At 41.9% G+C, this 13701-nt stretch overlaps 1 protein-coding gene across 5 annotated transcripts in view; it reads left to right on the forward strand.

Annotated features, from left to right (window-relative positions):
• HERC4 (HECT and RLD domain containing E3 ubiquitin protein ligase 4) overlaps positions 1 to 11774 on the forward strand; it is a 36269-nt gene extending 24495 nt beyond the window's left edge. The window contains exons 15-24 of one of the 5 annotated variants that reach the window (XM_056849451.1): positions 247 to 270; positions 688 to 786; positions 5661 to 5828; positions 6389 to 6532; positions 7358 to 7524; positions 7963 to 8029; positions 8210 to 8292; positions 8895 to 9078; positions 9785 to 9887; positions 11131 to 11774. In XM_056849451.1, the coding sequence (XP_056705429.1) occupies positions 247 to 270; positions 688 to 786; positions 5661 to 5828; positions 6389 to 6532; positions 7358 to 7524; positions 7963 to 8029; positions 8210 to 8292; positions 8895 to 9078; positions 9785 to 9887; positions 11131 to 11339 (1248 nt within the window). In that variant the 3' untranslated portion in view covers positions 11340 to 11774. Of the gene's footprint in view, positions 1 to 246; positions 271 to 687; positions 787 to 5660; positions 5829 to 6388; positions 6533 to 7357; positions 7525 to 7962; positions 8030 to 8209; positions 8293 to 8894; positions 9079 to 9784; positions 9888 to 11130 lie in introns of those variants that run through there. The other 4 variants (XM_056849452.1, XR_008933325.1, XR_008933327.1 and 1 more) reach the window with 4 other exon arrangements.
• The last annotated feature ends 1927 nt before the right edge of the window (positions 11775 to 13701 follow it).

Below are 13701 nucleotides of genomic sequence, written 5' to 3' on the forward strand. Positions count from 1 at the left end.
GTGTTAGTTTTGAGTCTGGGTTTGGATGTAATCATGGCATATGCTGTTCCTAAGATTCCCCTTAGGTATACGATGGTCTCAGGCCTCTGCTGTCTACAAAAGGGGTACAGGAGCTGACTTGTGCCTATTAAAAAGAAAAGGTCAGGCTAATACTTTTTGCGGATATGGGGAGAGGAATATACATGCAGCAATTAACTATGCTTTTTCCTCTGAATTACCGCTGCCTTTTCTGCACTGCTGTGGTAGGACATCAGCCATGGATTAAGTGAGGTAAGGGGTTATCTGATTTCACAGCAAAAGTTCTGGGATCAGATGTTACATTTTTGACTTGTCTATAAGCCTTGGCACTAACAGGGCAGTTATATAATCTTGAAAGATATACCAAGTACTGGATATACTATGTAAGGAGATCAGGTTGTATACAGAATGCATTGTCCGGCCACACAGAGCCTTTAAAGAAGAAACCAAAATCTAAATACCTTCAGAGACTGAATCACACATTTCTGTATTACATCTTGACAAATAAAGATTACAAAAGTAGATCTGTTAAGACATGACAGCATAATCTAAGGTCCCTGTACTGGCCAGTCTTTACAGTCAGCGGAGCGGAGAGAAGTAGAATCCCAGTTTTAAGGAAACTTGTTGCAGATATTGCTTACACTGATTTTTTCCCCCTGTTTTTTCCAGCTAGCAGATGTACCAGTCACAATTTGTACCTACCCCTTTGTGTTTGACGCACAGGCAAAGACAACACTCTTGCAAACAGATGCATTCTTACAGATGCAGGTAAAAAAGCTCTTTGTTTTGATATTTTTAAAGTGCTGTATGGAACAAACTGTAAAATGCTTTGCCACTTTGTCATTGGTGGCCTGACAGAATTTAAAGTGTACGTTCATTCTTTTTATCGTGGGTATCTCCAGTGTTTGCCACCATGATGCACCCTTCTTAAAATACAAACAGTGTTTCATAGGAGAGAATTTTCTACATAATCACATATGAAGAGCTGTGTAAGAGCTTCTTTTGCTCTGATTATGCAGTCAGGCAACCTTGATGTATAGTAACTGTCTTGTTACTAAAGTGCTTGTAAGGTAAAGGTAAAGGTCCCCTGTGCAAGCACCGGGTCATTCCTGACCCATGGGGTGACATCCCATCCCGACATTTATTAGGCAGACTTTGTTTACGGGGTGGTTTGCCAGTGCCTTCCCCAGTCATCTTCCCTTTACCTCCAGCAAGCTGGGTACTCATTGTGCTTGTAGTGACATGTAAATTTCATTATCTGTGCAAACAGGTCCAGACTCAAATGGAGAGGAATTGAATAGTGCATTGCCACTGGTTTGGGGTTGAAATTAAAAGCAATGGGAGGTCCAAAGCAGGCTAAGAAAGGAAAACAAGAGGCTGTAAACAATGGTAATGATCACAGGCAAGAAGTCAGAGCAGTATTTCAGCACATTACAGTAAATAAATATCACAAGCACCCATCAATACCAATACCAAAGCCTGACAACCACCCATTGCACTGTGAACCTCAGAGAATGAGAGGGAGAAAGAAGTAAGCAAAGGAGAGAGAGAAGGGGGATTGTCTAGGGTGGCTTAATTCCATAGCAGCTAGGGCTTGGGGGTCTGAGGAAGGGAGCTTGGCAGGGCAAATGGATGATCCAGCTGTAAATCCAGGCAAAAAACCTCAAAGAGCAAGACTGGATCTGATTTATCAAGTCAGAATCCAGGGCACATTGACAGGAGGTGAGCAAGAGCGCAGGCATGTGTGCAAGTTGGCACTAGGAAGGGGTAAAGCATTTATGGGGTAAACTACGAAAAATAACAAAAGCTGACGTGTGTGGGCTTGCCAGGAGGCACAGTCTGGGAAGGTCAGAATTACCACTTATAATTGGTGCAAGGCAGATGAAAGCCTGCTACTTCTTCAATTGGAGAAGGAGAGGAGAAATCAGAGATTGGAAAGGTTTGAGAAGCTTATATTATATGAACAAGAGCCCACGTGAAGGAATCTGATTGGCTATTTTTAAGGGACTGAAGGCAGCTGTTGGTTAGACTGTAGCCCTGAGTACTTGATTAGATCAAAATAGACAACATTTGGTCACCTTGACCGCGCTTCACTGGCTGTTCCAAAGGTCTGCAGGCCTTGGCTCCTTGATAATCCAGCCACTGCCTCAGGGTGCTCAGTTTTGGTCATGCAGAGTGGCTAGTCCCAACTTTAAGTTCCCGTCACTTGTCTGCCTTCATTCGTACCGAGAGATTTCTTTAATATCTGGCAGATCCAGATGTGGCACAGGCAGTTGGGCCAGGTGCTAGGCTATCATGCTGTTGGGGACCAGAGTAGCCATCCAGAGCGGTGGGGAGGGCACCACTTTCCACGTGGCCAGCTGCCGTGGAATTCTCCTCGAGGGCCTAGCCGCTTGGAAAGGGGCTGGCCAGCAACAGGTCAGCCTGTACGGTGGCACCTCCGTTTGTGGCAGGTGCGGCTGGTACTTGGCTGGTGGCTCGGGCAGCGTGCCCGCCTTGACCAACCTCTGAAGGGACCAGGCTTCCACACAGGGGGCTGCGAGAGCACTCTGGACATGCCACTGACTCATAGATGACAGCAAAATGGGGTAATCTCAGCCTTGGCAAAAGCCTGATCCATAGAATGTAATGGTAAACATTCTCACACTGAATATGTGGTGATGACAACATGCATGCTTTTTCATGTGGGCTGTTTATCTCAATAAAGGAAAAGTGTGACTTACAAAGTGGCACTCAAATCTGGTTTGAATTGTAGTTGTTAATTATTGACACTTTGCTTATCTTTTGTTAGGCAGATATCTTATTTGTTACCTGGGAAAGCGAAATAAATAAATACCTGTCAAAGATAATTTAAAGAAGTATCCAATTTCAGTGTGAAGAGTTGCCTATGTAGTCTGGCAAATAGCCACTCCCCTGAGCGCCTGTAGCAATTCAGATGGTTTCGAGAAAACTATGGAGAAAAGCTCATAGGAGTTCCCCCCCCCCCGCTACTTTTAGGAGGCAGAGGCTTGGATCCTGCGATCTATGGGTGCAAAGATCAGGGATTTTCCTGTGCTCACCTCCCCCTGTTCCTTCTCACCCTAGGGAAGCAGATTCTTGGATCTTGGGACCCCTGGGACTAATAGCCACATGGGCCAAGGGGGGCTGCATTGAGAGGGGAGCACAATTGCTCCTCCACGCACCACCTTTGCTGAAGCAGCAGGGGGGCAATTTTGCCTTCAGCGTTGAGTGCAGGTCACTGAGCCACGTGGTAATTGGTCCCCACTGATCCAGGGAATCAACTTTCCTGGGGGTTGGAAGAGAGTGTTGGGAAGAAGGGATGCAGGAAGAGTTCACAACTGACAGTGCTTTTTACTGACGGATCACTGGATCCAACTCAATCCCATGTCTAATAGAGGTATCGGTAGAGAGGTGAGTTAGACATTTTAGTGCGGCAGTTACTTTCATGAGCTTATTTGCAAAGCTCCTGGTTCAAAAGGTGTGTCAAGGTCAGTCAGTCAAGCTTTATTGCGGTACATAACCAGCAGAAGTCAAGTGAGACCATTATAGCCCCCCACACAAAATACACAGCTGTCAATACAAAACAATACTTAGCACTATATACCTAAAAAACACCCTTATAAGACAGAATACATAAACACAGACCCAGAAAACCTAGAACCCATTAATCTTCTTCCTTCTTGAGTTCTTTACGGATCCTAACAGCTGCAGCCCGAAATCTGGCACACCCAGGAGAAACCTGAGGATTAGAATCCACTATAAGCAGGTTTCCTAACTCACAATCTGGGAGACCTAAAAGTCTCTGTAGCAGGGGTTGTAAATAAGAACATAAGAAAGGCCCTGCTGGATCAGACCAAGGCCCATCAAGTCCAGCAGTCTGTTCATGCAGTGGCCAACCAGGTGCCCCTAGGAAGCCACAAACAAGACGAGTGCAGCAGCCCCATCCTGCCTGTGTTTCACCTCACCCAAGATAATAGGCATGCTCCTCTGATACTAGAGAGAATAGGCATGCAGCATGACTAGTATCCATCCTAACTAACAGCCATGAATACCCCTCTCCTCCATGAATATGTCCACTCCCCTCTTAAAGCCCTCCAAGCTGGCAGCCATCACCACATCCTGGGGCAGGGAGTTCCACACAATTTAACTATGCGTTGTGTGAAAAAATACTTCCTTTTATCTGTTTTGAATCTCTCGCCCTCCAGCTTTAGCAGATGACCCCGTGTTCGAGTATTATGGGAGAGGGAGAATACTTATCACGAATTTCTTTATAGAACCCACACCCCAACAGGATATGTTGAATAGTTTATAATTTGCCAGGACCACACGAACAGACGCGCTCTGCCATCGCTACCTTTTTGTAGCGGTCCTCCAGAACCGCCGAAGGGAAGGAGCCACATCGGGCCATAGAAAACTGTCTTCTATATGTCGGAACTGTGAAATTCGATAAGTAGGGAACTGGTAAAGCCAGTCTCTTCTGGGGGGAGCTAGAAAATATGGAACCATCGCAATATCATTCTGTCTCAATATCAAACATTCTCTGCTTGACTATGGCCTTTGCTTGATCTATCTATTATCTGGAGAGACTCAGGTGAGAAACCCAGCATGAACAACTTTTGATGAATGGCTGTGTCAAGGTCAAAATTATTCAGGGTTGTTATGGCTAAATGATTTTGATGGACTTGCAAGTATTAATTATTGAACTGTGTATCACAGGAGGGGTTGAAGCATGCCTTTGAAGCATTTAGGCTTTTATGGAGGATGCACCTCCTACACTAGGAGTCCCCAATCTTTTTGAGCATGTGGGCACCTTTGGAATTCAGATAAAGGCTGGTGAACGTAACCACAAAATGGCTGCCACGGGAGGCGGAGCCTCACACACACAGAGGAAGCCTAAATGCAGGGAAGACGAGAGAAGCTCTGCTGGACAAGTGCCCCGCCTGGCCCCAAAAGACCTGGTGGGCACCAGGAAAGGGGTCTACAGGTGGCATGACACCCACAGGCACTGTGTGGGGGACCCCTGCCCTACACCATGCCCCTTGGAGCCGCACTGACTCCGCCCTTTATGTGTGGCAGAGACATCATTCTAACGAAAAATGCACTGGGATTCCCTACTGCAGCCTGTACAACAGCTCGTGTAGGTGGGCTCCCTGAAGCGTCAGGGACTCCCTGAAGTGTCACTGTTGATCAGAGAGAATGATTGGCCGGGCAAAGGTGAGAGCTAAACACCACAAAATGGTATGAACATAGGCTGTCCTCCAGGAATGATGGCTACCTGTTCTGGAAGTTGATAGAAGAAAAACATACTTTTGGTGAAGCAGGTTACCAGTTTGAATTTAGAAGCCCAGGTATCAAAAGGTATGAGAATGACTGCATTGGTCATTTAGTCAAGGGCCACTACTGAAAGAAAAAGCGCTGTCTCTGGTTGCCACCTGCCCTGTGTGGGGTAGGGCACAGAGAGCAGGGTCTGTGAGGCAGATCTTAACTGGTGGTCTGGGCCATGTGGAATGAGGCGTGGGCCTTGTCAGAAGTGAGCCATGTGGCCAGCCGCCTGTAGATTACCTTGAGCATTGAGCCTGTGATGCATCCGGTGTTCATCAGTACTGCTGCTTCCACTAAGGCTTTTACTTGGTTTTCCCCAGGTGGCTGTTGACCAGGCTCACAGACAGAATTTCACATCTATTTTTCTCCCAGTATTTGAATCTGTCAATCCATGTCTGATCTTAATAGTGCGCAGAGAAAATATTGTGGGAGATGCCATGGAAGTCTTAAGGAAAACAAAAAACATAGATTACAAGAAGCCTCTTAAGGTAACATCTTGTATGTATGTTTAACTTTGTGTTATTGTGCAACAGCCTCAAGAGTCACTTCAGCTGTGTATCGTCATCCCCAATTTACCTTTGTAAACCCTAACCGGGAACTCTGCAGTAGAATAAGCCGCTGGGGAGGTGGAGGGTGGGGAGCAGCTGGGGAGTTGAGTGGAAAACCAGCTTGTAGGGAAAGGGTTAAGAATCTTCTTTCCCTCCACTTAAATTGCAGACTTTTGAGGCTCCTTTTCAGTTTTAGAAAATCAAAATTTATCAGAGCATTGTTTTACGCATTTAAGTATAGCAGCTTGATGGATAGTATGCTTGTATACATGTTTCCTGGTATGTGTTAGTCATGATTTTATACATCTGATTTTTATGTGCACATGTAAAATATTTTTCAAGTACAGTTTAAATGTAAGCGTTAAGCTAGATTCTAAATTTTGATACCCTAATAGCAAATCTTTGTGTAAACTAGATTCTAGATTTTGGTGCCCAAGCAGCAAATCTGTATTGTGTGTGATTTAAACAAAACACTATGCTAACTGCATTGCCAATGTTAGGTTATTTTTGTAGGGGAAGAAGCTGTTGATGCAGGAGGAGTCCGCAAAGAATTCTTCTTACTTATTATGAGAGAACTTTTAGATCCCAAGTATGGAATGTTTAGGTATTATGAAGAATCCAGGCTCATCTGGTTCTCAGATAAGGTATATAATTGTGTGTGTGTTTTAAATAGTGACAGTCAGTAATAACTATTGTTTCACTTCCAGCTGAACTGTTGGCTGGCTAAGGGAATCTACTGGAGCATTAGCATTGTCCCAGAGCACGCACGCTGGCATCCTCTGGTCATGGTGCTGGGGCATTCGCTGTGTCAGCGGTTTGTCCACCGTGCATCTCCCAAATGCCTTTTCTGTGTTCCCTTTCCTTGACAGTCTGGACATGCGTGTCAGTCTGTTTTATGAAGGACATGTGGCTTGGCATTGTTAATCCAGCTGTTTTATGTGGAGTTTGTGAGAGTTGAGAGCCTTCGCACGTAATAGATATGGTTGGTGATTCCTGCCCTGTTCTTGTACATAGATACTGTTAGCTATCTTCTGAAACTAGTTCTTGGCTTGGAGAGCAAAGCAGTCAGAAGCGCACTGCCTCGTTCCTCCTTTCTTTGCTTCAGAGGTTGGGAAGAAGGCAGTGTGTGTCTTTGATGCATCGCCTACCTTCACAGGGTGTGTATTGATTACCTACCTTCTTAGGTATCTTATGAGAGAGGATCACAGATACTAAGCAGCTACACACCCTATTCTCTATGATCTGAATGTTTAGTTTGACACTTCTCATAGATGCCAGTCTTTCAGCTATCATACACCTCTGTGAATAATTCTTTTTGGTGTGTTAAGCTATCAGAACATGGTGATTTAGCTCTATAAGAGTTGAATATAAATGTGGCTTATAAAAATAAGCAATATGCATGGCTTCATTGTCCTGTGTAGTTTAAAAAATTATTTTTGTTTAATTTCAACTTTTTCTCATATTCACAGACCTTTGAAGAATGTGACTTGTTTCATCTGATTGGTGTTGTCTGTGGTCTAGCAATATATAATTTTACTATTGTAGACCTTGATTTTCCCCTGGCTTTGTACAAGAAGCTTCTGAACAAGAAACCTACCTTGGAAGATCTCAAAGAGCTTATGCCTGACGTTGGAAGGTGAGCACACTATAGTTGGAAATAGAGTAATTAGACTAACATCTGTGGGTACTATAGCTACTTCAACAGCAGCCAAAAAACACACCCCACTATAAGAAAATAAAGATGTAAGGTTGTTTTCGTTAACAAGCTGTGGCCAGTGGAAAATTTCAGCTGACAGAAGGAGGGGGAATATTTACCGACTCCCCCCTCACACTGTTTTGGGGGTGTTCCCCCAGGAGCAGCATTTCAGGGGGCATTTGTACAGACATCAGTGCAGGTGTATTTGAAGAATCAGTGACACTTGAATAGATGGTCTGTTCTTGGAAGCTGTTAATGATCTAAACAAGATTTCTGCAGCAAAATGCCAAACCATTCTCTGTTCTGTAAGCTTCTCAATACAGGCAGTGTTGCTGAGGTATGACTAGGAGATGAAAGATGATGCCACTTCCTTTGCAGGAGTATGCAGCAGTTGCTGGATTATCCAGAAGATGATATTGAGGATACCTTCTGCCTCAACTTCACAGTAAGCTTTAGGTCATCCATTGGCACCTTTTTATGTGCAAATGTGATAAATAATGTATAATTGGTCTTCTTTTTTCCTGTTTAGAATTATAAATGTAGATTTTGTGTGGCGTCATCTCTATGAAATGATGGATGCTGTTTCCATAGCAAAAAGTAAAACATACTCTTGTATTTTAAACAGATCACAGTTGAAAACTTTGGTGCAACGGAAGTAAAAGAGCTAATTCCTAATGGCACGGATACTCCAGTTGTCAAACAGAATAGGTGAGTTTTGGCAGTGCATGTAGACAGAATAAATTAATTTTGGCTTTATTTTATCAGGGAGGAAGGCTATTCCACTACAGACAAGGGTACAGTTCAAAACTGAATTTAAAAGGGGTCTGGGCAGAAGTGAGGCTGACATGTTTGCCCTTCTAATGCACATTTTTTTTCATTCAGAATTATGTTACTTAGTACTTGCAAAGATGTTACTTTTTGTTATGGTAGCAAGCAGGCAAAAAGTTCTGAAAAGTGAGGTTTACCTTCTTCCCTGTTCTGGAGGGAATACTGCTGTGCTTTGGACCTTTGGCTGGAGGAATTCTTAAGAGGGTTTCAGTTTCACTTGCTGGGAACCAGGGGAGATCTGTGGCTCTAATATTTACCATTGCAACCACCAAGAAATTCTCTAGTGGAACCATTCCCTTTTAGAAAAGAAAAATTGTTGCTGCCAAGTGATATTTGTGTAGTCCTAATGGTTCTCAACCAGGGATCCCCCCCCCCAATTATCATAGCAGCATTTAAATTGGTGTTTCTTTCTAGAGAGACTGTGATTTGAACATGCTCATCTTTTGAAAATGTGGTGGCTTCTCTTTTCGTTCAATTTTTAGGCAAGAATTTGTGGATGCCTATGTGGACTACATCTTCAATAAATCCGTGGCTTCTCTCTATGATGCATTCCATGCAGGCTTTCACAAAGTGTGTGGAGGTAAAGTTCTCCTGCTCTTCCAACCCAATGAGTTGCAGGCAATGGTGATTGGGAACACAAACTACGATTGGAAGGAGCTAGAAAAGGTAGGTTCCTTATATCCCTCAAACATTAGATTTAAAATTACACTTGATCCACTGATCAGTGGATCAAGGAGCTTCTAAGGGATAAAGGAAAGAAAAGGTAGGTTACTATTCCAAGAGCTAGCAACCAAAGTGGAAACCCCATCCCCACTTACTTGGAAATTAGTCCCTTTTGACATGGTGGGACTTGCTCTGAGTAAACCGCCTTAGGATTGTGCTGTGATACACTGATAACATACCTAACATGCCCAGTCCTCCCTCACCCTTTTATTTGAAAGGAGGTGCTGTAAACTTTTTTTTTTAAAAAGGCATTCATCTTGCCAAATGAAAGACAACACAAATGCCCATGAACTCGCCACTCTACTTGACTTCACTATAGTACCAGCTTTGGTGTGATGAACATTTATACATTGATTAAAAATGAAACTGTATTTAGGTTATAAACTTTAAAAATATTTCATTGAACCTGCTGTCTTGCAGTCTGTGTTCTAGCTGTTAATTGTTGGGTGAAAAGAAAAACAGATAAACCTCGTCATAGAAATTAAGAGAGCAGAAATCCCTGAGATTCTGGGTCATGGGTAAGAACAGTGGTCCTCTCTGTTATATGAATAATATGTTTATATATGAATGTTGAGAATGCAGCACTTCCAGATTCACTGTATTGGTAAATAGGTGGGAATGACTGTGCAATTGTGATTGTCCTTTGTAGAACACTGAATACAAGGGTGAATATTGGGCAGAGCATCCAACAATTAAAATTTTCTGGGAAGTTTTTCATGAGTTACCATTGGAAAAGAAGAAACAGTTTTTGTGTAAGTGTGAAACTCTTTTCTTTATAGAAATAGACCTGATTAGATTTCTTATGTCTTTTGTTCTTTGTGTCTTCCTTAGTATGGGAAGTGTATGAGAAGGTATGAGAAGATGTAAAGGAGTATGGAATAAAAAGGAAAGGACCACGAATGCGGTCCTTCCCTGAAAACATTGGCCAGTCACTTAAGATTAGCTAGAGTTAAAATTGGTTAGGGTAATTTTATATTTAGCCAAATAACGTATGTGTCAGCAAAGTTTTCTTTTAATTAAGATAAATTGACTAGTATATGAAATGGAGTTTGTTTGTTTTTTCCTTGGGAAAGTATCATTTATAGCTTGGCAGAACAGAAAACAAATAAATAAATCAAACCTTTGGGAAATTAGGTTTTGACCTTTCTAACAAAATTATATTTAACTCTCAGGTAATGTATGTGTCGGAGTACATGATGCAAGAGCGCTCATTTTAGTTATAGGGTTGAATTTGGAAGTGGCTGAGAGACTGGCCAAGGGTACATTCACATGCTCTCATTGTATGCGAAAGAATGTGAGTTCTGTGTGCATGGAGTACCTTAGCTAGTGTACATGGTGGAAGAGGTTCATTGTAGCAGTTTCCATGGACACATATATCACACCAGTGGAAAGCACTCCTACAGTTCCACCGATTAGATTGATATAATTAATCAAAGCTGAGATTGGAGAATTTTTACATTCAGCTTAAACCATTTATGTATCTGTTTCCTGATTAATCCACTGTGTTTTCAAAGAGTGGATGGTCTATATTTAGCTGAGAGATTCTAAATTTCATTAGCCTCAAAACCACCTTCTTTACTGAGATGTGATAAATGCAAAGTGATTCATTGACTACAAAATCTTTATTTGCCTTGTGAGTGTGTGTGTATATGTGCATAAAATGGAATGGATCCTGCCAGCTTTTTCAGTCAGCCCCTCTCCTTACTGCAGAGCTCATCTCAGATGCCTTTCATATCAAGCATAGTCTTTTTTGTGGTCAGAGGGGACCCCTCCTTCTTCTGTCTTTTTATCAGCTGAAAAGATGTTTGGATCCAACCTAGTGACTATTTGCTTTATATTTTTAGTAGCTTGCTATTTTAGAATTGTGCCTCTTTAGTCTAGAAAGCAAACTGAATATTTAGCATGCAGAAAAGTACTAGGTATTGTATAGTTCTAGTCTGTGATAAAGTGTTGGTCTTCATACTGGGACGTCTCATTAATGTTTTTCCTTGGTAGTATTTTTGACAGGCAGTGACCGTATTCCTATTCTTGGGATGAAGAGTCTTAGTCTTGTTATTCAGCCAACTGGAGGTGGAGATGACTATCTTCCAGTAGCTCACACATGTTTTAATCTTCTTGATCTTCCAAAATACGCAGATAAAGCACTACTCCAATCTAAGCTGATCCAGGCTATCGATCACTATGAAGGCTTCAATTTAGTATAACTTGTTGAAGATGAGAACTCACTAGCTTTGTATAATGTGGAAACACTTGATTTGCTGTATCTGATCTGCAGTAGCAAGTTCGATGATATGGCTGACAGTGATGGTATAAGTTATTTGTAATCATATCCTGTTATCGGATTCCATATGGGAGCCCAAAACCCTTACACAAATGTATTGTTGATAGGAACTTCTGGAGCCACATTTTCCATTTAACAATAAAAATGCAACTTTTGAATAAAAGCCGAAGTTTCCCTAGATAAATTCTAGTACTTCACATATTGCAAATTGACTTGCTGTGTGCGTGAAAAGATGTGCTTAAATTTTTTTAATCACTGCAACAAAGTCACATTCAGATTATTTTTTATTTTGTAAATAAGGTTTTTGTAATAAAACAGCTAAGCTCCTGTAGCAGTAGAGTTTCTATTGCCCATCACTCACTTGGGGATGCACTCATGAAAATAAACCAAAAGGGGTGGGGTGGGAAACTGCTTCTTGGGCTGGAGTTGGTCATCTGTCTCTAGTTTCATGTGAAAATCTGAGGATGAAAACCATGACGCCAGAAATAGTTAGTGAGCAGCTTTTTCATGGTGGAACCATCATGAATTGTGTTAACATAAAGATGATCAAGATGATTCAAAGGACATTACATCCCATGGATATATGGAGAAACTAACAATAAATAAAAAATTATGACGAGATCCATCATTTAATATTGGAGCTTAGTGCTTGGCAGCTGTATAGTTAGAATTATCTAGGAGTTAGAACTATTTACCTTCCACCCTGCTGGCAAAATCTCTATTTTTTGCCCATAATTTCAGCAAAACCAGGATATAATCCTTTGTTCTCATTCTCAAATGCTGGAGGAAAATTCTGGTTGAATTTTCACTTTATCAGATAATTTTTCAAAGGCCGTCTTTTTTTTGGGGGGGGGAACTCTTTTTTTAGAACTTCAGAAGGACTTCTTTTGAGATGATCATGTTGAATTGAACATATGAATTGATGGGGGAGGGGCTCTGGCTTCAGTTCCTGAATGTTTTTGTGTTATTGATAGTATGTGACTTTCAGCTGTGAACAAATATTTATTTTTTTTAGATTTATAAAATGCAGTGAAATCAATTCAAGCATAAAATAAAAATTCTTGAATGAAAGTGCTGGGCTATGTACACATTTATGCTTGTAGATGTTTCATTCTTTCAGCAGTCTTAAATTTGAATATGTGGAAGTGGTTTCAGTTAACTTGATTGATATAGGAATTAGCCAAGAGCAATGTCATGTGTGAATAATCTGAGGATCAAAAGAAGTCGGACACCATGTGCTCATCTCCGTTAACTGTCTTGCTCCATTATCTGCTATGGAACACCGTCAGATTGACATCAGAAGTACATATGAACTGCAGACATGCACTGGTTTTGTCATCGCCGGTTCATGTCTGCAGTTCACGTGATACACTTTCTGAAGTCACTCTGATGGGGTTCCATAGGTGAGGACAACAGGGACATTTCCAGAGCTCTCAGTTGTGGGGATCTGCTGTATAAGCAGTCGATACTGTGTATGCTAATTTTGTATGCAGTTCTTCTGAAGCCACTTACCTGTCTATAAACGCAGAGATTAATACACCATAGAAGAAGAAGAGTTGGTTTTTATACCCCACTTTTTCTCTACCGCTAAGGAGTCTCAAAGTGGTTTACAATCACCTTCCCTTCCCCTCCCCACAACAGATATCTTATGAGGTAGGTGGGGCTGAGAGAGTTCTGAAAAAACTGTGACTGGCCCAAGGTCACCCAGCAGGCTTCATGTGGAAGAGTGAGGAATCGAAACCGGATCTCCAGATTAGAGTCCACTGCTCTTAACCATTACACCATGCTGGTTCTCAGAGAACACGATGCTTGTGTCCTTAATGTTCGTAATCCTCATCTACCCTACCGACATATGATAGGGAATGTAGGTTCTTCTGTCCTTAGTCTAAAATTAAAATGCACACAGTAGTCCTCTGTTTCAAAGTACTTCATTAGGAATACACCAGCATAGTTGTCTGGATTAGGGAAGGCAATCCAAACAGCAGACAGTACTATTATGGCAATGCAGGACACAAACGTAGCTTAATGCAGGCATTGCTTACTGCCTAGAAGTTGGCCAATTTCATTTTGGCTAACTTCTAGGCAGTGCTGCTGCTTGCAAGATTATTGCAATGAGTCCATGAAAAAGTATCTGCAAGGGAAATGGGGGATTTTATGGCCAGCTATCGGCTTCTAATAGCTGGCCTCCTTAAAATGGTTGTACATGTATAAACTGCTTTTCATGGATAAAGCAAGCTGTTAATGAACGAAGACTTGCTCATACAAGTAAGTAAATTGTGCTGTTT

This window comes from Euleptes europaea, chromosome 5 (genome assembly GCF_029931775.1).
Source record: "Euleptes europaea isolate rEulEur1 chromosome 5, rEulEur1.hap1, whole genome shotgun sequence".
Taxonomy (NCBI): domain Eukaryota; kingdom Metazoa; phylum Chordata; class Lepidosauria; order Squamata; family Sphaerodactylidae; genus Euleptes; species Euleptes europaea.